Raw genomic sequence first — 23,755 nt, 5'->3', positions numbered from 1 at the left:
GATGCTGGCATCATTTGCACCATTATTTTTCCAAATAATAAGCTCACTTTGAATCTGAGATTTATAGAGTCGCAGCAAACAGTCTCCTGCCTGGGTAGGAAGTGAGTCGACCAGGTATCTCAAGCTCAGGGAACCTTACAGACTAAAACATAAATAAAATCCCTCTGCCAACCTACATCTAGTTTCTCTTTCATATTAAAAGTTGCTCTATGGGGCTAAGGAGCTGCCAGCAAGATTTTCCTTTCATTAGTCTCCTTAGCCAGAAATCCCTCTAATTTATGAAGCTGAATAAAAGGTAGGAAGAAGGAAAACCTTGAGCTATGTCAATGAAGGTTTCCATATAAGGGGTTTCCAGCATAGGGTGGTATGACCAAGAGCCAACCCGAAGTCTGCCAGAAAAGCTTTGCTGTTGTTCTGCACTGTCCAGTTGTCTCTAACCCTGTGACTGAAAGCCCTCCAAAAAGTACTATCCATGGCAGCCCTGCTTAGCTCTTCTAAATTCAAGGGGGTGGGACTGGGGCTCAAAACTTTACTAATATATTTTGTTGAAGCAGGTACTATTCAAATTTTCAGGAGAGGTGATTGGTACCTCTCAGCGGGGGGTTTTGATGGCTAGTTTGTGGTGAATTGACTGCAAACTCAAGGAATAGACCTGGGTTCTATTCCTCGCTCAGCCATGGACCTCACTGGGTGGCTGAGTCAGTCACAGACTCCCAGCCCAACCTACCTCAGAGGATAAGATTGAGAGGAGGAGGAGAATTGTGTAAGTTGCCTTGAGTTCCTTGAAAGTGGGAATATTATTTTATAATTATAGATCAATCACACTGCTGGCCATCCTTTTCTTCTGCCTTCAGCTTTCCCTAGCGTGATTGTTTTCTCTGGCGAGTCTTACCTTCTCATGATGTTTCCAAAGTATGACAGCCTCCATTTTGTCATCTTTGCTTCTACGGACAGCTTTGGTTTGATTCGATTCAGGACCCACTTGTTCATCTTTCTGTCAGTCTGGCTATTGGCAAAACTCTCACCAAAACACCACCAGTGTTTTGAGGGTACCACTGAGGGCATCAGTTTTCTTCCTGTCAGTGTTCTTCACTGCCTTGCTTTCAAAGTTTTACCAGACAGATTACACTGGGGTGGGCAATGTGCAGCCCCCACTGTGGGGTCTTCTCTTCACAGAGGGCCATCCCACCTGCTTGGCCACTGCATGGACTTTGTTTCCCAGTGGACACTTGGTGTTCCTTTTCAGCCACCCAATGGCCCGTGTAAAGGCTGGAAAGGCTTTCTGGGAATCACGCCACTTCAAGAAAGATGTAGTGTGCATCTGGGGGAGGTTTGTAAGAAGCGATGTGGCTCAGAATTAGACCTTTCTAATTAACTGGGCAGCACAGGCAGGGTAAGGGGGAAGGGAGAAAGCCATGGCTGATTGTCAGGATGTTTTCTTTTACAAAGGGTTCTATGAGGAAACCAGAATTGTATTTCCTAGACACAAGCCCATTTTCACTAGCGACACTTGACACCAGTTTGAGAAATGTCTTAACTTAATTTCCAACCATTTGAAAAGTATTGACCTCGAGGATCAGATGCATGGTTAAATGTTATTGATTTAGGGCACTCTCCCAGCCCATCCCCCATTGGAGTGGATTGCTGCATTCGCAGAAGGGCTCATGACACTAAATGGCATGTGTCACTGACCAAATGGCTGCACTTTTCAGTATTTGGAAAACAATTATTCTGTCACATGTGAGTACTGCCCTAATGAGCACCGAGAAGCTTCTGAGGTCCCAGCACTTAGAAGTCAGCTTCCATTTAAAAGAGTACACTGGGGACTTATGGCATTTCTGGGATTTGGGGTTTATTGACATCCCCAGACACAATCAGACACAGACAGGTTGGGACCAAAGTGCCACAGGGCTCTCTGCATGCCGCAGACACGCCGTCTCCTTTTCAGATCCTGTTTCAGACCAGCCTGCCCATTACCTGCACTAATCCTCCCTTTGTTCAGCAGGTGAATCAGCCCTGTCTGGATCTCCTGGGCCCATCCAGCTCCACGGAAACACATCAGGAGAATGTTACCACCACCTACTGTCCATTGCCAGGTCTTTCAGAATTGTTCCCTCAAGGCACTATGCCACTTCCTCTAATGACTGAAATCTTCGAGTCAAGAATTACAGGAATTGGAAGAGGACCTGACTGCCATTTTGACCAGCCCACCATAATACCATCTTTAAATGGACATCACAAAAAAACAAAAAACAAAATAAAACAAGAAAACCCACTGACTGGGGGAGCAGGGCAGGGAGGAAGTGAAACATGGGCTGGGTTCACTTGGCATGAGAAACGCTGGTGACTTTCTTTTTTTGGTCTGACCTGCAGACCCTGGCTGCAATATTTCAGAGCAGCTTTTTCAATAGCTTGCTCTAAGGTTTCCACACGGCATCATGGTTTCTTGTGACATCTGGACCTGGGAGCTCCTGTTTTCTGTTGGTTGTGAGGAAACGCTGTGCAGTCCCATGGAAAGAGCAGCAACAAGGGGGCTGCTCTCGGCATCTGATCCTACTGCCCGTGGCATGCTAGCGACACACATTTGTCATTATCGTTACTCCCTTTGTTTCTGTTAGCTGCCTGCCACCCCATTCAATCTTTGAAAAAGGGAGAAAGCGGGTAAATGTATGGGGGAAGAAGGGCATCTTTATGGCAAAAGTGTTTCTTTTATTTTAATTAAAAAAGCACTGTACAGCCCAGAGTGGCTAGGAAGTTTTACAGAGTCGGAGATACACTTGGCAGAGGGAAGAAGAAGAACCTACCTCAAAACCTCAGTGGACTGAATAGGAAGCGGTAGCTGAGGCCGCAGGGAACAATGCAGTGCAGCAGGGGACTGCAAGGCCATGCGGCAAGGGCAGGAGGGCAAAGCCAGGAGTGCGCCTGCCACATCGCCATGGGAACTACGCGATCATCTGACCAGGAGGACGAGGCAAAAGCCTGTACGCTGCAGAGGCAGTGCAGTATTTCTCGCCAGGACATGTGAACCCGCCCACGATGTTCTGCTATTTGACCAAGGTCCAGAGCTGCTAAAAATATCCTGTAGTACATTCTAGCTGAAGCTGTGATATTGAAAAGGCAAGTCAAATACCTCCCATTTCCAGAACAATAGGTCAAGAAGGAGTTAGTATGAGAACAAAGTTGATTAACATTAATTTAGGAAAATGCAGCCCACACATGGCAGACAGTCACCTTTCCCTGTTTATTTTAACTACACAGAAATGGCTTGAGACAGGCCACCCCAACCTAGTATCCACCAAATGTTTTGGATGACAGCCCCCACAATTTCTGGCCACTGGCCATGCCAGCTGGGGTCGATTCTACTTGCCATAGTGTTGTCTGAACCCTGATGGAATAACAACCAATAGTTCACATGGATTCAACATGGATTCTCTTCAAGACTTGTCTATGATTAACAAGTCATGGCTTGTTATTGTAGCTGGGTTCAGACAAAATAATAACCCACGTTTCAGGAACAATCTGTGGATCAACAGTGATTCACATTCAACCCATACCCAACTCTTGAGTGTGGGCTATCGCTTCGCCTGCTTACAGGCAATGTGGGTTGTTTGTGGAACACTGGTGGTGCGGCCTACAAATGATATGGTTCCTCATGGGTTGTTGCCACTCCTTTACCCCGTAGTCCTTTTACAGGGACCTGCATGGTAGAACCCTTGCTGTCTCCTCTTCCCACTGTGACCACAACCCCACTGTGCCATAGCTTTACTTTCCCATTTTTCCATGGTTTGCTGTTGGACTGTGCACTTTAAGTTGCTTGTGGGCTGCTATCGTGGCCGACTGCAGATAGCCCACCAGCCCAGCATTCAGCAACAGCCTACAATTTATGATAACCCAGTTGCAAACCATACCGGACTCTTGAGTGTGGGTTATCATGTTTTCTGAACCCAGTGCTGGCTTGGATTCGCAAAGGTACTGGGTTTGTGCAACATGATGAGCCACAGTGATTTTGCAGTTGTTTGTCTGTCGCTTCATCTGAACCATGTGCTGTGATTTCAGCATTGCAGATTTGGTCTTTAAAAGTCACAGAAAGAAGCAAAGGTTTTCCCTACAGTTTCTTTTTACCACAATGCTGTCTCATGACTTCCGAAGCTGGGGTCATGGTTTCCGTGGTGCTGGCATTTAACTACTACACAGTCCCCTGGAAAGACCGACCATTTTACAGATCTTTCCAGTCATCCATCTTCTGCTACCCATCCCTGCCCAGTAACAGACGTGTCACCACTGGCCTCAATCCTATGGATCACACTCTGTTCCGAGTGATCTCTGCTGTCTTGCAGATGCCATTTCCAGCTGCAGGGGAAGTGTGCCACATTGCCCGAAGGAGTGGCCCATGGCTTGTCTGGCCTCTGTGCTGCTCCTTGTTTGCCGTGCTTTTAGCAGAAGCCAGTCTGCGTTTTGGTGCCTTTTAGTTTCATTGCAAAATGTTCTGCTCCTTGGACACGCGTTAGCACAGGGATGGCTTCTGTAAGGGGTGGGAGGCAATTAGATTAGGGCTTGGGGGGACACCATTTCTGGGCAGTGCAGCTAGCAGAAGAGTTTAATATTATTCTTCCATATGAAGAAACCTTTTAAAGAAAGCGATAACCTTTTCTATGCTGCTGAAATAGAGATATGATTTACTATAGGAAGCTCTTTCTCATTTGGAAGGATTAGTTTGGGGGGTGGAATGATTTGTCCATGCTAGAAAAAAAATACTGCAGTGGGAATTGTGGGGAATGTTCTCCTGGGTGGATGAAGACTGAGGGCCTAACACGTGGGTGTTTGGGAAGACATAATGCATTTTCCAACAAAGGGAGTGGGAGGATGTCTGGCCTTTGTGCTTACCCAAAGAATTGGGAGGCTACATGAGTGGGAAAAGAGGAAGAGGAAGTGGAATGTAGACTTGTGGGCAGTGAGAGACTAGAGAAAAGAAGTCAACAAAAAAGGCATTCAAGGCAGTGCTGGTGAGGAAGAGTGGAGGGAAGGTGAGCGCCATGTGGTGTGGTGGTCAGAGGGTGGACCTGGGAATCTGGGAGATCCAGCTTCAAGTCCCCACTCAGCCATGAAGCTCACTGGTGAATTTAAGCCAGTCACTTGCTCTCAGCCTCACTTACCTCACAGGGTTGTTATTGTGAAGATAAAAAATAGAGTGGAAGAAATCTATGTGTAAAGTGCCTTTGGTTCCTTACAAGAGTAAAAAATAAAAAAGCAGGAGATAAATCTATCAGTCTGTAAAAGAAGTGTGATATCAATGAGACAAAAAGGGAATGAGGGAGAGATAACAGAATGACAGTCATTTTTGGTGCCTGAAACCAAGCTGAAAGAAGGAAATCGAGGGAGGTGGAGGTAAGCCAGTATAGATGAGTGACAGAGGACACTGTCTCTGGGACTAGGTACTCCCTCGGTACTCTCAGAGCAGGAGCAGTAATTTGCAGAGGAAGGGTGCAGAGAAGGAAGTCAAGTGAGCTAGGCTTTGTGTTTGATCAGGAATGCAGAAAGGTGGGAGAAAGATTCTTTCCTGGGTGCTGGTACGGGAAGCAAGAACATGTTGGCTATCAGCATGGTCCAGGAGACAGAGAGCAAGGCATGCCCACACATGCTCTCTGTGGGAATAAACACATAGGCACCCCTGACTGATGTGCTTGTGCTTCCTGCACAAAGGTGAGACCCAGTTGATTTTCAGAGAGGGAAGGTGGGATAGGAGGGCAGGAAAAGCTGTTTTGATGGGGAAAAGAATCACTGTGGGAAAAGGTGGTTTGTATGGGAAGATTCATAAAAGCCAGCTTTGGCTGAAGCATGTGGAGAATAAAAAAGAAAAGATTGGGTGTGTGGGGGGGGGGGGGTACACAGAGCACACCCAGGAAACTGTGGAGACTAATCAGGGAGAAGCATTTGATGTTGGCAAGGAGTGATGAACCTTGAGATTGAATTACAGGGGCAATGGGTGATGAGGTTCATACCAACAGTGGGAGACTTGAGCAGGGAGCATGGAAACCTGTCAGAAGCTGAGTTGCCTTATTCTTCCTTTCAAACAACAGAGTTCTCTTGCATAAAAGCAATTTATTTCTGATGTACAGTCAGCAGACTAAAACCTACAGAGGAAGAATGTGTGTGCATGCATGGAGTCATTTGTTGAACCCAGACAAGACGCTATTTCCAAAACCCTCCTTTTCAGTGACCTTGGGCTCCAGCCCTCTGAATGTGCCCTTCTGGAGAAGGTCTAGCTTCCTATATCTATGCAGGCCCTCTGACTGATTTGATCTTCTCTCCTGATGCCACATCACGGGAGCAGGGCAGAGACCAGGCTCCTCTTATTCCTCTCCTATGTCCCTCTGCACTTCCAAACCTTGCTGGTTCCCAGGATCTGTCTGAAAACCTGGAGATGGCAGCCTTGAGATGAGCTCTCCCTTCCCTGCCATCTCTGTGTCCACAGACATCTTTGCCCAGCCTCCCAGTCCTCATCCAAAGAGCCGGTGCCACCCTGACCCTGCAAAGCACACCAAGGATAGCTGCCTCTTTCATTCCCAACAAAATCGTGACAGCACAGAAACCACTGATGATCCGTCTGGTAGATCATGGCGAAAATCATGAACTGCAGTAGCCACACAGGGTTGCTTATTGCGATGTGTGAATGCATGGAGTTGGGCAGCCCTGAATGTCCTATTTCAGCCATGGGGCTGAAGTGAGTGCTGGCAGCCATGCTGAATATCCAGCCTTGGCAGGGGAGGTCGTGCGTTATTGTGTTGTTTGAACCCATGCATAGTGTGTGAGGGACAAATAACCTTCTGAAAGCCTTGCAGTCTGCTGCAGGATTCTCTCTTTGCGCTCCCTTTAGTTTCCACAGGAACAATGCAGAGCCCTGCTGTTTGAAATTCATGTACCAATTTCCGAGGCAATACTTTACCATCCCAGAGGAACTGGCAAAAGCAATAACAACAGCAGCAGCAACAAAAAGGGTCCCATGAATGCTCTGAATTCTACATATGTCTGAGGCAATGGGAAAGAGAAGAGAGTTTAAAAATTACTGTATACACTTCAGTGATCAGGAATGAAAATCCAAACCTCTGCAGACTTGAAAGTTGTGAAAAGCACACAAGTAATTTTCACCTAGGAAACAGAAAAATGTTCCCATCATTGACAAATTAGCATCACAACTGAGCACTCTTAAATGGTATACAAATAGAACTCTTCAAGAGAAGGTGGTGGGAGTTGAAAAATGGTGACTAAGGGAGATTTGATAGAGATTTATAAAATTATGCATGGCTTAGCACAAGTGGATAGAGAGATGTTTGCTTCCTCTTCTCTCATAATACCAGAACTTGGGGCCATCCAGCAGAGCTGAATGGTGGGAGATTTGGGGCAAAGGAAAGGAAGTGCTTTTCTGGCAGTGCATATCTGAACTTTGGAATCTGCTTACATAAGATATGATGGCCGCCAACGTAGTCTTCCAGGATGAGAGGGAGTATGCCTCTGAATACCAAAGTTTGGAGAACAAAAGCAGAAAACTATTTCAAAAGTTACATTTGATTGGATGTTTTAAAATAAAGTTTCTAAGCTGCATTTTGGGACACTGTGGTTTCATCAAAATATTTACCATTTAGTTGCTGTTTTCCCCAACATTGCATAAAACCCAAATTAAAAAACATTGCACAGCAGTTGCAATTGATGTAACAATTTACTAAAATTAAGCTTGAACTGGGCTATGCACACTCAAATACCAATGGAATTGACATCACCATGCCCATATGGATCATTATAGTTGTATAATGGACCAACCAATGCATAGATTTACAGAAAGAAATCTCAAAACAGGGTATTCTTCTGCTTATATCTAATATACTTCTATTGCAACAAGTATATTAATTAATACATATTTTAGCTCCACTCTATTTCTGCTTCACTAGAGAGATACCTGTTTCATGAAACACCCAGTATGACACATCTTCACCAGAAGAACTTTGCAGGAAGGAGCAAACAAACCTTAAGTGGCACAGTTTTAACACTTCTCTTTTGGAAATTTGATGAAATAGTTCCTACGAGTTTTCTGTTATTCAGTCTAATAGATAAAGTCTGAAAAGGGATGGGATACACAGCAGTTGCCCATGTAGTCCCCAGTCTGGCACCCATGGGCACCTGAAAGCTATCTACATGGCCCATTTGTTCAATTCCCTGAAGTTCACATGTCACTGAATATTAAAGAGTATTCCAGTACAATTCCTATCTGTACAAATCCTATCTTCCCCCAAAGAAGCAATTATTGGCCTCTGCCAAAATATCTATTTAAAAGAAGCATGAGTTGTACTGCACCACAAACCATTAATCAACTTCGGCACTTCCTTGAGGTTTCCAATAAAACATTTCACACGTTTTTGCCAAAGAAGACAAGATGGAAAGGGAGATGCCAAAGCAACAATCCACGGATTAGGCATTTTGTGGTGATTTTCCAAGCACACAAATGTGCCCAGAGATGGAAAAAGGCCTGGTGTGAAGATTTTAGAATAAGGCAAGCCTGAAGTGCAGAGCCGTTTCAGGGGAAGGGTGTTGGGCTTGTTTGCAGCCTGCACGTGTTCTTAGCAAAGCACAGATGGATTGCAGGTCTTACTCGGCGTGACATGCAACCTGGGCATTGGTACAGTGCTGATGTGACCCAAAAATGTGGCATGTGCCTCCCCTCTTTCACTACCAAAACACACAGTCTGGGTTTTGGTGAAAAATGGGTAAGATTAATGGAGGATTCAGGGGAAGTACAGAATGTGGGAAGTACAGAATGCGGAAAAGGGTGGTCACACAAAGAGCACACAATAATAAACAGCTCCAAGTGGAAAATCAGTGGCAAAAGTCAAACCAAAAGGGCAAATGCAGTCTAGTTAGCACAGCACTGTGCATGCTGCCTACCTGGCTGCCTGAGGACTCATTATGTCCTGCCAGCTTTCTCCTGCCGCCTGCATCAGGCCTCCCCTCCTCCTTTGTTTGGGAAGAACAATACCTGGGTCAGGGCCATCCTGACGCATGGGCCTGATGGGCACTTGCCTGTGGGCCCCATAGTAAACTGTGTATGTTAACCCTTGGAAAATGGGAAAACTTCCAAAATTAACAGTAGTTGGAGTTGTCGTAGGGGCCCCAGTACACTGCTTTGCCCAGGGCCCATAATGCTGCTAAGACGGCCCTGACCTGGGTGCCTGTCCTGGAGGAACCTTGGGACAATCTCTACTGCAATTGCAAGAGAAAAACCCCAACTTCTTTTTCCAGTACAAAACATCTCCTTTGGTCTCTCCCCATTTGCTTGGGCTGGATTTCTAGAATAATTTCTTGGTCTTTGTCTGCTGCCTGTCTAGCGATGACTTATCCTCAGCTCCGAAATGGTCTCTAGCAGATTCATACTGTTCGGGCAGTTTGGTAATCCATTGTTCACTATGCGGTGTTGCTTGGCCAAAAATGACCTCAGCAAGGTCATCTGCACTGCAATGCCAGCATCTGATCAACGGGTCCTTCACTTAAGCAGGGACCTGATGCTGACCTGTCTCCTGAGTCTGAGAGAGATGGAGTCAGCATGGTCTGGCTGAGGAGGCCACACCAGGGCATCCATAACATGAGGGAGAATAAATGGCTTGGATTACTAATCACGACAGATATGCTGTGGAGTTAGGTGTGGAGCACACATGACTGCCTGCAGGAGCATCCAGGGCTACTGAACAGCTCAGATGGCTGGTGGGATCACACAGTGGCCCTAACTGTACCATCCTGCCTGCCTGTAGTACCTACAGACATGTGACCACCCAGGTCTGGCTCCAGGATTTTGGGAAGAACTCAGTGGTTTCTCTCCCGAGTTGAAAGAGGTGGGACATGCAAATGGGTGATGCTTTTATGCTGCTTTTGATACTCCTGGATAGTCTGTGCAAACTATAAATAGTGCCCATGTTAAGGTTGTGGGCTCTCTGCTAGTCTTAAGTCACTGGTAATGATCCAGCTTTGCCTTGTGTGGCAGAGTCCCCAGCTATAGAGAATGTTCCTACACACATGAGGTTAATGCTCACACTCTCTGCACCACAGTATTTTGACCCTAGTGAGCATCTGCTGTCTCAACAGCATGGGACACACTCAGAAGGATGAATTATTAATAAAAATCAACCTCTGCCCTAAAAATCCGCAAATGTTTTCACTAGAAAGTGGCTGAATAAAACATAACCTCCTTTCAGTGACAAGTAACAGAGTCTTCCTACTCCTGGATGGATGCACTTGAAAGCAAATTCTCATCTCGTCCATCCACAGCTGACCCAGTGGATGGCTGATCACTTGATGCTCGCAGTCCTGTAGACATGCATGTTACTTGTTCTGGGAAAAAAGAAAGGAGACTGGGTATGGGCAAGAAGAGAGTGTCAGCTCCTGGATATAAGCTGCATACAACTAGAGCCCCAGAACCAGGGATGATGGAGGGGGATGGAAGTCTGGCAAGATGAAGTTGGGCCGGAGACACAGGCAAGGTCAGGTATCAGCAAGGGTCAGATTAGGGATATGTGAGGAATGCAGTTTAGGAGGGGGAATCTACTGGCTTTCCTCAGTTCAGCTCCCTGGACTCCAGCCTGCTTTCTCTCTTCCCTAAGTCCACCTCCTGAAAAGTGCTTGTGTGGTCATCAGGCAGGAAGCAAGTGCAAGTGGCATTCTGCTTCTACATGTGTGACTTGAAGACTTTGTGTACATTGCACAAAGAATTATGCAATCTGCATACTTTTCACAAAGAATCTACTGGCATTCCTGAGCATTTGTGGACTTGCTTCCATTTAAATCATAATAACTGTTTCTAAATTGGGCCAGCCACTCATTCTCAGCCCAACCAACTTCACAGGGTTGTTGTTGTAAGGATAAAATGCTGCTTTGTCACTGTGGGTTTCGGGGAAAAGGAGAGAAAGGCAGATATAAATGCAGTGGGATAACAATAGCAATAAGTTGCATCTATCTATATTAACCAGCACATGCACGTTTTATACATATGGACACCGTCTTTGATGTCAACACGTCAAGTAATTTTTAATTTAGCCTAATCCTGCCCGATGTGCAACATCCAGTGCCAGAGCAAATCAAGTATGTGGATGAGATGTTATTTGCGAAGGGAACTAAACCAACTTTAAAGAGTGCATTGCCCCCTGGGGATCATTGCTGCTCCAGTGAGTCCAAGAACCACATTCCTGAAGTGTTCCAAAGGCCAGCTCCCACTGGTACTCTCTGTCCAGTAAGGCCACCAAGGCTCAAAGGGGAATGCACATGAAACCCTATTGTGAATTTTGCAGAGGGAATTGCAATGAACTTCCCTACGCTCAAGGCTGGAGAACTTTTAGAAGCCCATGCCATTCTAAGGACAGTAAGTGGCTGAAATGAACGGCTGAATGTGGTTCTGAAATACCACATACATCCACAAGTGGCTCCAGTACCAACAGCAGCATGATGCAACATAGACGAATTCTGTTCAGGGTTTCAGCTAGTGAGCGAGTGAGCCAGCCAGCCAGTCATGTCCTCTTCCAGGCTATACCATTCCCACTCCCTCTGGTTTTCCAACCCATCCATAACAGTCTATCGGCATTTTATGGCCACCAGATATTCTGATCTCATCCCTTTCTACCACCTTTGCTTCCACTCATCATAAAGCGTTTTTGTACTTCTACAAAACTCATGGTTCCCTCAAGCCTGCTGATTCTCCCTTCTCCCTTTTGTGTGAACTATGCCATTTCAATTGCAGGACTGGCACTTGGAGTAAGAAGCATAAGGCTAGAGCAGGGGAGAGATCTTTGGAGAAGCACTATCTGGAACCATTGTTTGCATGCACTGTGATTGTCCTTATTTAGTAGACAGCCTGGGTGTGTCCATGGTGCTCATTTTGCCTTGTGGTGAGAGTTTTGAGGGAAAATGATGAATTCGCACATAATACAGTAGGGTTACCTTGTCCCATATATCAGATTTCTGAAAATGAAACTCAGGGTAATTGCATGTGATGAAGAAAAGAAGTAACTTTTCTTTAGTCCAAGCTTTGGCATACTGCAGTGTCCTCAGATCCATTTTGTCCTTTGGTGCTTGTTTCATTAACTAGATAAGACCCACCAATGCAAAATGGTGCCTGAGGAAGGCGGAAATGGTGCAAAACAACTCTTCAAGGGCCAGAGCTACTTGCCGACTACACTCCATGAGCCACAGTGTGCGATGACCCACATGAGCATTTAGAAATATACCTCCCCCTTGTTACAGATAAAGGATACTAACACAAAACTCAAAGCAACCCGGGGAGATGCACAAAGCTCTGGTCAGAAGCAAGCAATGAATCCTTCTGTTTCACAACTGAGAAATGACTGATGCTTAGAAATAATTGGTGCAAAGGCAGCATTTTTGGTTTTGACATTTTATTTGCTATTGTATAATATTCACAGCTGGAAACCATTGGCGATCTCCTGCAATTCCCTCAGAGACTTCCCAGTAGATCCCAAACTGCCTCTGCTGTAGTGCACACATGCAAGCAGAAAGTGCCAAAATACCCTTACAGCTGTCTCCCTTAGTAATAACTTGAGTAAATTGTGCCAAAAACACAATTCTATGCACTATTAGACAGAAAAAAGTCCTACTGAGCCAGCCAGCCAGCCAGCCAGCCATGACATTGTGCCTTACATGTATTCAGCGTTGCAACTGTACTAAAATATAAACAACTTGGCTGTTGGGGACAATTGTGGATTCTGCTAAAGTGGGTGCGTGTTTTTGTGAAGGAACTGTACAAATCATTCTACTAACACTTCTGATTTCAGAAGCCAACAAAGGGAGAGGAATTGCAGAGAAAAGATATAGTAGATAGCAAACAGAGAAGGGACTTCACATTGTGTGTGTGTGTGTGTGTGTGTGTGAAGGGGATGGCTTGGGCTAAGCCAGTGATCTTCTGCTTTAGAAAAGGGATAGGAAAGCACCCAAGAATATCCACATTTTCATCCACAAAATGATGGAGGCCATGCAGCTGTTTCATGAATGTAGTTGCTGCGGAGTTTAAATCACAGACCACTATTTCCTTCTCTAATGATTCATTTTCTTTATTTGGTTCTTGAGGAATAACTCCCTCTTTTCTTGCATGGATATATTCCTGGAGGGCTATAATAGTTTGTTAATATGGATCAATAATAAATACCCAATGACTTATCTCTTTTCCTTAGCTATTTTTAAAGAGCTAAACAATGCTCAAAATGTGCATAATGTAGAATGTATAGCACAAAATGTGCATTTGATTTTGATAAATGGGCTTATTATAACATCAGGTTTGGGGCTTTATAGGAACTCTGTGCATTATGTTTCACATGTTCCATCCCATAAGCCAAATTTGAGGCTTCTTGGCAAAGGATTTCAGACTAGGTTCTGTTCTCTTTCTTTATTTTAAACTTGGAATCCTATCAGTCCTATGTTTGCCAAGGACTTTACAGGAAGACCTGACAGAAGAGAATGGAGAGAGAGATGGTGTAACAAGATGCTTGTTACTGAACGATGGTTGTTTTAATGAACCCTCCTAGGTTGCCTAGAGGGCCCCAAAGAAGCAGTTCAATATTAAGGAGATGTGTACCTAATTTGAGGAGCTGGGTCTGATGCACTTCTATGTCTCTCATCTCTTCCTGGGGCGCCACATCTGATTTTCTTCCTTGACCAGTAGGAAATGTTCAGGTAGTTTGCAGAGTTCCCCCCACCTCCCACTTCCGTAGCCACTTTTGTTTCAGCTGTTATTTCAAAAGTTTTCTCCACATTGTTATTATGATGGATCGTCAGGGCTGCAAACTTGCATCAGTGTCCGTCAATGGAGAACGAATGAACGAAAGAAAGAAGATACAAGATGTTGAGTGAGCATATAGGTTCCAGAATAAAAACAAAGGGTAGTCAGAAAATTAATGACAGAAATATAATATAAATGATAGAAGTTGAGGAAATTGAGTTCCATGTGTTTTTCCCTTGATACCCTGAAAGACAGTTAAACACTATTCAGCCTGTCAAACTGTAAGGAATGCAGTCTGTGAGTCAGGAAAAAGTGTGTGTGGTGTGTGCGTGTGTGCGTGCGGGCAGGCAGAGGGGAAAATGGGGCTCAAGGAAGAAAGAAAGAGCCAATTACTAATCCTAGCTCTGAGCACAAGAATATAAGAAGAGTCTGACTGGACCAGGCCAGGGGTTCATCTAGTCCAGCACTCTGTTCACAAGGTAGCCAGCCACAAATAAATCAGTAACTCCCTACAAGCAGAATGTGAGTGCTGAAACAGTCTCCCACCCATGTTCCCCAGCAACTGGTGCACACAGGCATACTGCCTCTGGTACCAGAGAGAGCACACAGCCCTGAGGACTAGCAGCCTTCGATAGCCTTCTCCTCCATGAATTTCCCCAGCTCCCTTTTAAAGCCATCCAAATTGCTGGCCATTGCAACATCTTTCGCTAATAAAGAAATGCTTGCCCTTATTTGCTATGACTCTCCCACCCATCAGCGTCATGGGATGGCCCCATTGGGTTCTAGTCTTACGGGAGAGGTTCACACAACCTTTTTCTCTCTGACCAATAGAGTGTTACAGCAAAATGCCTGTCATGAGGGCTGGTGGCTCTGCTCTTCCATGAAGGGCCCCTCTGAGCAAGGGGACATATTGCTTTCCACTGCTTAGCTTTTCCCCATAGGAGTGAATGGAAGCTGTTTATGTTAGGTATTAGAGGGTGGGGAGAAAGGGTATCCTCAGCATCAGGGAGACACCCTTGGGGTTGATGCACTGGTGTCTCCCTGATGCTAGTTGTGACTGCATCCTGGCAATCAGATGGCCACGTTCCATGTTATGATTTTAGCCTGCTATTGTACAGTCTTTTGGGACAACCATTTAAAGCACATTCGGTTTGATTTTGAATGACTGAAGGTCTCTCTATAGAGAGAATGCATGTTTCTCCTGGCAATGTGCTGAGTTAATGTGTTAACTGATTTAGGACAGACAGAAGGATCCCATCTGAGAGCAGGAGGCTGGAAGCATGACCCTCGCCCTCCCTCCCATGATAGAGCTCTGAGGTTCTGAATAATGTATTTCTGCAGCAGCACTGAGGCAAAGGGCACAATACTGAGACAGGGTCTGTGGCTGTCATTTCTTCCTGCCGTTCCAACACCGATGGGCTTAGTCTGATTGGACTGGGAAATCTGCCTCTGAAGAAATGAATGGCTGGAAACCAGTCCCTGAATGGAAAGGTTCCTCTCACTCAGAGAAGGTCATGGGGTTCAGGGAAGGCTCTCTGGTGGAAGAAGGGGGAAAGTATGGAATTCCCTCAGTTCCATACTTGCACCCCATCATGTCTTAGGCTCTCTGGAGAGACTCCCAGCCCTCCAAACCAGATTCCCAGGAGGCTGAGGGAAGAAGGAATCAAAGATTGCCACTGCACCCCTTCCTTTACCCTTAGAACTCTTAGGAGTGTTGGACTGGGACTCAGGAGATCAAACCCAGTCATGGAGCAACCGGCCAGTCACTGACTCTGAGGCTAATTTACCTCACAGGGTTCTTGGGAGGATGAAATGGAGGAAGAGGATCATGCACGTTGTCTTAGGCTCCTTGAACAGAATATAAATGAAGCAATAAAGAAATTAGCAAAGACAAAAGCACAACTCTGAATGCAACTCCAAGTATACATTCATATACCTGTCACCAGCTTCCAAAATGCTTTGATCTAGAATGTGGGGAGGTCCCAGACCAGCCTGCATGCAACCAGTGAAAACCAGAATGGTCTTGTGAAAATATGGGATGAGGAAGCCTGAGATGGAGGCTACATAACCAGAGAATTGTACCACGAGGTAAAAAGAGGAAATTCAGGTGAACCATGTAATCCTTCATTTCCTCCTTCCTGTCTTCTTTTTTCATTTGGCCCCAGGAAAATCTATATGCCCAAGTTTACCTAGGTGGACATTTCCGGAAGTACACAAGGCCTGGAATTCTTCTCCACAAATCCATCATGTACCCTTGTACTACAAAGCTGACTGATCCTCCTTCATGCCAGAAAAAGGCCATCATCTGGAGGAAAGAGAGGGTGACTTATGCAAAAAAGTCACTGCTGAATTAATTAAACCATGCAATAAAACAGTCACATTTATCTGGGCATCACACATAGACTCCCTAAACAGTTCAACTGGATATGAAAATGCCTGCTTGAAGCCAACAGAATTATTAATAGTACCCCAATTGTAAAGCAAGATCCATTCATCATGGCTGACAGAGAGCAATTTCTGAGTCTTTCACAATTTTTTGCAAAGTTTTGGCAGGGAACGTTGGGCACCTGCCTAGAAGCCTTCTAATCACTTCCTGCAATAAATCAGATGCGAGGTCTTCTCACTCTGTCCCTACGGCTTTGCCTACCAGCTCTTAATGCCCGCTGAAAGGACAAGTGGGTGACCATGCCACCGAACAGGACTGTGGTGCTTGCTAAGGGGGTGCCAACCTGATACCACAAACAACACCAAAAGATGGCTGCAGGGTCAGCCCAATCCAAGAGAGATCCTGCTTCATGCTCCTCTTCCCAAATGAACTACTCAACCACTCAACAGAACAGCATCCACTCTTGGTTTTCTGGATGAAGGAGACCCTCGCCACTACATGGTTGGCTTCGTGAAAGCCGGGGGCAATTACAGCCAGCCCAACATCATTTCCAAAGAACAGAATGAGATTTCCATGCCTTAGGTTAGAGATCCAGCATAGAAGTTTCACAAGTTAAGGGCACAATGTGAGGCATGTGTAGAAGGAAAAGCATTCTAAAACTCCCAGTGTTCCCTAGATAGCTCCCTAAGTATTTCTGAAATGTAATCTGCAGAATTTTCAAGAGAAAGCAAAAAGTGTCTCCAAACATATGGAGTACCTTAATTTTGCCAATAAGTAACTGCCTTTGAGTTTCAAACAACTAGGATTAGAGAGAAAGGATTTCCATGACAGAAGGGATTGCAAGAGGACTATGTTTTGTTATTCTCAGCCCAGGACCTCTTCCACTACTGCCAATATCCAATCCTTACTGGGCAAACATTTCATGGAAATGGCTGGTTCTTCGGGGATACTCTGTATTGCGGTGCTAGTGCTAGCAGATTCCAGTGCTATTATGTATCATAAACATTGAATGCTTGAAAAGGGGTGGTCATGATGGTGGTATGCTGAGAAGCACATACTGTGAAGAGAAAGAGCTGTTTGCTATGCATGAGAATCAGAAGGCAAGATGTCATTTAGTAAGGCTTCACTATAAGTTGTGGCACAAAATTTGCATCTGGGGGTCTGGAGGATACCCCAGAATGTAAAATAAATGCAAATAAGCAAGTCATCATGGGGCAGTGTGAACGCTAGGGCTGGCCAGCAATCTGAATGAGAGCAACTAGGTGTTTCATACATTTTAAAGTAACATTTACCGAACACCACGTCTGTTAAAATGTCATCCGAATAGTCCCAAACCATTATAAGACCACATCATTCTGGTGTTACATCTCATTTTTGTTTCAGACAGATTGCAGCAAGATTCACCACAAGAGTACAAGAGCACAGATAACCTTGAAAAGGGGATCAAGTACTACCTGCATCTTGCAAAGGGGCTGAAAACTGGCACTGGATAATAGATTCTAAATTGTCTTAAGCAAAGAGCAAGCCTAAGCATCGTCTGCAGGAGCAACTTGTTGCTGTTGGCTTCCGCTGCTTAGTATATTTATTCAAACCTAATTTGTGTAGAATCTGCTCTAATCAATGAGACATTACATAGTGATTCTCCTTCTAACACTTCAGCCACTTCCAATAATGCATGTGCTTGTCTTTCGTGCCTCATGGCTAATTGTTCAATTGCAAGAGCATGAGCCACTCTGACACCCAAGAACACTCGGAAGGCCAGTTGTGAAGTGCTCATGGCCATGGAATCAATGACATTTATATACCATGTGTCCATCCTGTACTTTGCAAGATAAAGTGCCATTCACACTTAAATAAATAACTTCAAACATAACTCCAGGGCCTATCACATTTCCTCTCTCTGTCTTACCAACTCAGTCTTAGTCCCTATTATCTGCATTTTAGCTAAGAAATATGGGTATTTCAGCTCCTCTGCACAAGGGCACCCTCCAGATTTATTGGACTACATCTTCCATCATCACCAGCTAGGGCACCTGGTTAGGAAGGGTTGTCCTAGTACGGAAAAGGTTTTACATTAATTTATGGAACAAAGGCTTGTTGAAGTGATGGCGCTATGAATTGCAATCATATGTGGATAATGAGGAAGTACTTTAAAAATCAGGCCCATGTTCCAAAGGCTCACGGGAGAAAGAGCTGCAGAGTTTTGCTTTCTGTTTTTCTGGATTCTGAGAATGTCACATAGGAAGTGACCAGTGGAAAATGTTTAGCAAATGTGCACAAAGCTTGGAATAGTACCCCATGTATGCAGAAGCAAGACCCAGTGCTTTAAGACTGAAGGCCACCATCTTATGTGAATGCTCATCTCCATGAATGTTAAGCCTTAACCATAAGTGTTACCTGCATGTGAGAATGAGCCATCACAGCTCAAACACTCAGCTTGAACTTTTATATCCCCTACACCAGCTCAACTTTCCATCGATGAATGCAGTTCACACATTCAGCTGCACACACAAAAGTGTGTAATAGGATTATGAGAGCTGACATTTTATGATCTCAGTAGGCATATTTCTAAGCAAAGGATTGGTTTCCAAATCTTGAAACAAGAAAACACACATGCACTCATTATTCTGCAGAAAAACTCTATGCCATGCCATGCCATTCTAGTAACTAATTACATTTCTCTACCATCCAACAGCTGAAATGCTTTCCCTCAAATCAGGTGTGCAGAGGATGGAAAAAGAAGCACATAGCCAATGCATTAACTCTGAGAGTTTCCCCACTCTATTCTCAACCTCATGCGTGCTTGCAAGATGTGGGGAGGAAAGCGGGAAACAAGAGGCAAGGCTAAAGACTAGGAGAGCAAAAGCAGGGCTGCCTTCAGCTAACAAGTCACTTTATCCTTTGGAGTGTGGCTAGTTTCCTGATTTATGATATGACCTTCCCAAAGGCTTACTTCACAAATACCATTGGATACTAGACTGGCTGTACTGGAAATAGCATTAGCAGATTACTGGGTAATGTCTCTGGAGCTGGGGAATATCTTGAATAGGAAGCGGTGGCATGTACATGGCAATTTTTTTTCAGGATAGGGGAACTCATGGAAGCCAGTGTGTGTGAGCAAAGGCACACTTTCTATCCTGCAACAAAGGATAGTATAATCTGTGTGTGTGTGTGAGTGTGTGTGTGTGTGTGTGTGTGTGTGCGCGCGCGTAAAACAGCTGAAGGAAAGAAGTTGCGAGGATGGGAGAAGCACTTTCTCAAGCTGCTGGGGTCACTCTGGTGATTTGCTGTGGGAAAGTGAGTCTGCCTGGAAGAACTGATTTCTTCCTTGTATGCTCACCATGCATACTTGGAAATAAACCCAGCCTTTACAGAAATACTCTCTGTTCCCACTGTTTCCTTCTAAAGAAAACTAATCTCAGCTAAATATCACATAGGAGGTAGGAAGAGTCTCTCTCACAAACACTCATGCACGCCTAGGTGCTGAAGGAAGGGGCAGGATAAACCAAGTTAACAAATACAAGCTAACCAGAATGCTAAACAAGAATAACAACCTTGCTGCTATAAGAAGCATGGCTGCAAGGCATAAGATGCAAGCCAGAGCACTAAATAAACCATTATTGTACCAAAACAGAACAATAATGATCAAAGCAGCCTGCATTGTATAAGTGCCGAGTTATGCTGCCAGTCATGGCTGCCATCAGCACTTGCCTTTCTTTGGCGGCTCTCAGGAACCGACTCAGTGAAAACCCGGTAGGGAGAGAGTATGCCATGTGAACGGTGGGTCAGGAAGATGGCCCTGAGATGGAAAATACTTTGTCCACAAGGTCTAAGAGGTGACGCGGAAATAAAACCTGATCTGGTAGAATGAGCGGTGTTGGATCTAGGAAGAATACCGTACCCTTTCTTTATATTGTTCTCCTCCTTCCTAGTTAGAGTTATATTATCTATTTATTAGTGTTAGGATTCGCAATGCTGAACTTCACCAATGGTTGTAGTGGTGCTGTCAATTACATTTCATGCACTCTCAATAGCTTCTTTGGTGTAACCCACTGCTCCAAGTAGTTCACTACAATCTAAGAAGTTGAATGGTGTCTACCTGTGTGCAGTTCCAGTGCTGCTTGACCTCCAATTAAATATATCTGTTTCTAAAAAGCCTCAGAGTTTGTTGGAGAGCACATCTCAACAAACAACATCATGAAGACTAAGCTATCAAGACAATTATGGGATAAAGCTGTGCAGATGGACCCACTAGGGTTGGGTTCTAAAACAAAATCCCACATTATGAAAATCACCCAGAACAGAGTTAAAAGTTCTCGAATATAATGTTGAAGAAAGGCACTGGAGCATCTTTGACTTGCTGATGTTTGCTTTCTTTGAAACTTATAAAGGATTTAGCAGGATGGCAACTTGCCTGCAAAGTTTTTTTATACATGCCATAGAAAAGAAGTGAATACATCTACAACTAACAACTGCTAGTTTGTTTTTGTTTCATTCATTTTTGTGCCACAAAAAAGAAAGAAAAAAACTGCACCTCCTCAATGTTGAGTAGCTTGTATTTATTTCAGTTTCAGCTTGTTGCACCACAAAATGTGAAAAGTCAAAGGGGAGTGTGTGACTATTTCCGCAAGGCACTCTATATGCATATACATATAATACAAGCCCATACATACCAATGCTATTTCTTTAATATATTTCTGTTCTGCCTCTGGAGGGAAGCGTTTGAGTGGCTCACCAAAAATAGTAATGCAAAACCAGTCACATCGCAGTAATAATAGAAGACTGGGGCCTGTGATAGTCATTCACAACATAAAAGAACACAGAACCGACTCTTCTAACAATTGCCTGCCTGGCTCCTTGGAAGCAATTTATATTCACCTAAGACGACTCTGGTAAAACAGCTAGCAGCTGCAGAAAAACACCATTTCTGAAGTTCATTCCTAGTTCTTACCATTTTCTAGAACAAAGCTTGAACGGTATGCAGTACAGGTAACACGGAGTCACTGAAGTAGCAGCCCACTGAAGCAATGGGCTAAATCCAGTCTGCCTGGGATCCTTGCACAGGGTCATGGCTTCCATGGCTCTGACCCTGTCCCCTTTTCCCTCACCATCAGTTGTTTGGTCGTTTCTTGTTGTGTATCTCCCCCCACCCCCCACCCCCGTTCTAAAAGTTTGACCTTTTTGTCCTAGTAGGCTCACTTACTGGCAATATAAGCCTCGAACTAAACCATGCTCATATTTGTGGCTCTGACCCTTTTGTCTCTGGTCCTTTGCACTTTTGCTTCTCCACTCCTCCTCCATCTCCACCTCTCCCACCCACCACTGAAACTCTTTGTCCCATGACAGAGGACAATCAGCACATACAACAAGATTTCTGTAGAACTTTGGGAGTCACAACATCAAGGAAGCTGCTCTTAAGAAGAAAGCGAGGGACTGCAACAAGAACAAAACGCTGCTTGAGAACGGCATCACCCAAGTCCCCAGTTACATCAGCACATGAGTCATCCTGCAACCTGTAACATTTTGGGACTAAGCACACACCAGAACTTGCCAGATTTGCAGATTAGTCTCCACTTTCACTCTTACCACTTCAAAAGTATTTCCTGACTCATTTTGAGAAGGACAGAGGAATCATTCCATGATAAGCATTCAGTGTCCTGAGCAGTCTATTCTGTTCAAACACCTTCTTTAATACCACTGCTTAGACAGTATAAATCAATGTAGCTCTACTGATACTAAGGGGGATATGTTAATTTTCTATGTTGCAGACTCAACAACACGGTGTTTCTTGGAAGAGTTAAGATATTCTTTAAATTGACTTTCTTGTGAAGCACAAACAAGTCCTAATTGCAGATTCTACTCTAAGCTTGTATGGCTATTGTTATGTAAATTAGACCACTTTTTCCGGTCCATTCCTGCATGGAGCTGATGAACCATATATGCTGCAATTCCCCTACAAGAATGGTTAGGAGACGTTGATACGAGGCAGCGATTGTACTCACATGCCAGGTCATGCCATACTGTCTTGCCCAGTGTGAGAGACTTCTCAAAACTCTAGGTATAAATGAAGGTCAAAATAAATACCTTACCTTGCCAACATATTGATAGTCAGAGCCCGTGTATTCCTCTAAAAGAAAGAATTGATTCCACATCCAGCTTCTTTTGGAACGATTAACCTCTTTTTTGTGGCTTCTAGATAGATCCAAAACCATTGGGCTTTCTGGCAAGCCTCTAGTTCTTCTTGATAATGGGCTGGAAGAACTTTGGTGAGGATGAGTAACCCAGAAGAGCAGCCAGAAGCAGTGATAAGTCCTCATTGTGGCAGTACAAAAAAAAAAATTGAAATGGATTCCTTTCTTCACCTTAATGCAAACTAGTTTTCTGTGCTGAAACCAGTCTCATCACTATTTTGTTCCTTAATGTTCTTGGTTTAGGTCTCTGTGGATCTCTGAAATAAATAAAAAGAACGGACAATTTATTTAGCATTTTCAGGGCTCTTAGCATTCACTTTTACAGCAAATATGACAAGAACATATTGGAATTGCCACAAAAGGAATCCTGCCAGGCACTTGGTTCTTATATGTTCTAAATGGCCCTTTACATAAACTGAATGCAACATCTCTGTAGAGTAGGAGGAATGAGCACTGCTTATTGTATTCTTCATCACACTTACTTGAAAAATGCTATTTTGGGCAACTTCGTATTCCTTTGATTTCGTCCATGGTGAATCCATTTATCATAACAAGAATAAAATGCTTGTTTCCAATTGGAACATGTCAAACTGTTGTAATAATTGGGGAGCTCAAGACATGAATGTAATATTGCAAAAAGGTGGCACAGGTCCTAGTCAGAGTGCCAGGGGAGGTGCCGTGCCTTTTTGTCTGAACTGGCTGATAATGCTAGATGCTAATTGGGACCTCTGCATTTTTGTGGGGATGGTCCTTCATTCCAGGCATGGTTTCCTGCTTTTAGGAAACTTTAAAGCAAAATATCCATGTGACCTTTGCTGAAGACAAAAAAGCTCTTTCTTGTTCATTGTCCGACTGTGAGACAGACAGGCAACACCAGCAGAGTGTTTTGTATGCAAAAAGACCCTTTATTGTAGGCACACATAGACAATATAGAGTGAGCTCATCTTCATTTGGGAGCAGCTGCCCTGTCATCATGCAAATTAATACATTTAGCAGAACATGTTACAGCAGGAGACATTCAGTTACTTTTTGTACATGGTTATCTTGACCAACACTTCCTTCTAGGACATCTGGTGTCAAAACATCTGTTTCCAGGCTTATCTTTACATATTTCTTGACAGAGATTTATTTTATATTTTTGACTCCCTTGTGTCACTGTGACCCTTGTTGTTTAGTTATGTGGAAAGAATGTATATTCTTCACCTTGCTCCCTTTAATGATTAATTATTGAGATGGATACAGTTTTGCTTTCCTTTTGATGTCCTTGAGAAAACCCATTTTTGTTTTGCCTGCTAATCTTCTCTGTAACTAGCTTTAACAATAATTAACAACTACTGTTAATTCACAGAAGATGGAACAGGGAAACCTTGTGTTTGGATACCTAATCTGAAAGCCCAGTGGACTACATGACACATT

The 23,755-nt window shown here is 44.2% G+C and overlaps 1 protein-coding gene across 3 annotated transcripts in view; it reads right to left on the bottom strand.

Annotated features, from left to right (window-relative positions):
- Window positions 1-22,465, bottom strand: part of LOC123021569 (cadherin-6) — a 79,070-nt gene extending 56,605 nt beyond the window's left edge. For all 3 annotated transcript variants that reach the window (XM_044426400.1, XM_044426401.1, XM_044426402.1), the window contains exon 1: window positions 22,238-22,465. In XM_044426400.1, coding sequence (XP_044282335.1) covers window positions 22,238-22,465 — 228 coding nt within the window. The remainder of the gene's footprint in view (window positions 1-22,237) is intronic.
- Between the last annotated feature and the right edge of the window lie 1,290 nt (window positions 22,466-23,755).

This window comes from Varanus komodoensis, unplaced genomic scaffold (genome assembly GCF_004798865.1).
Source record: "Varanus komodoensis strain SLA01 unplaced genomic scaffold, ASM479886v1 scaffold17, whole genome shotgun sequence".
NCBI classification, from domain to species: domain Eukaryota; kingdom Metazoa; phylum Chordata; class Lepidosauria; order Squamata; family Varanidae; genus Varanus; species Varanus komodoensis.
This window is presented reverse-complemented; position numbering and strand designations above follow the sequence as displayed.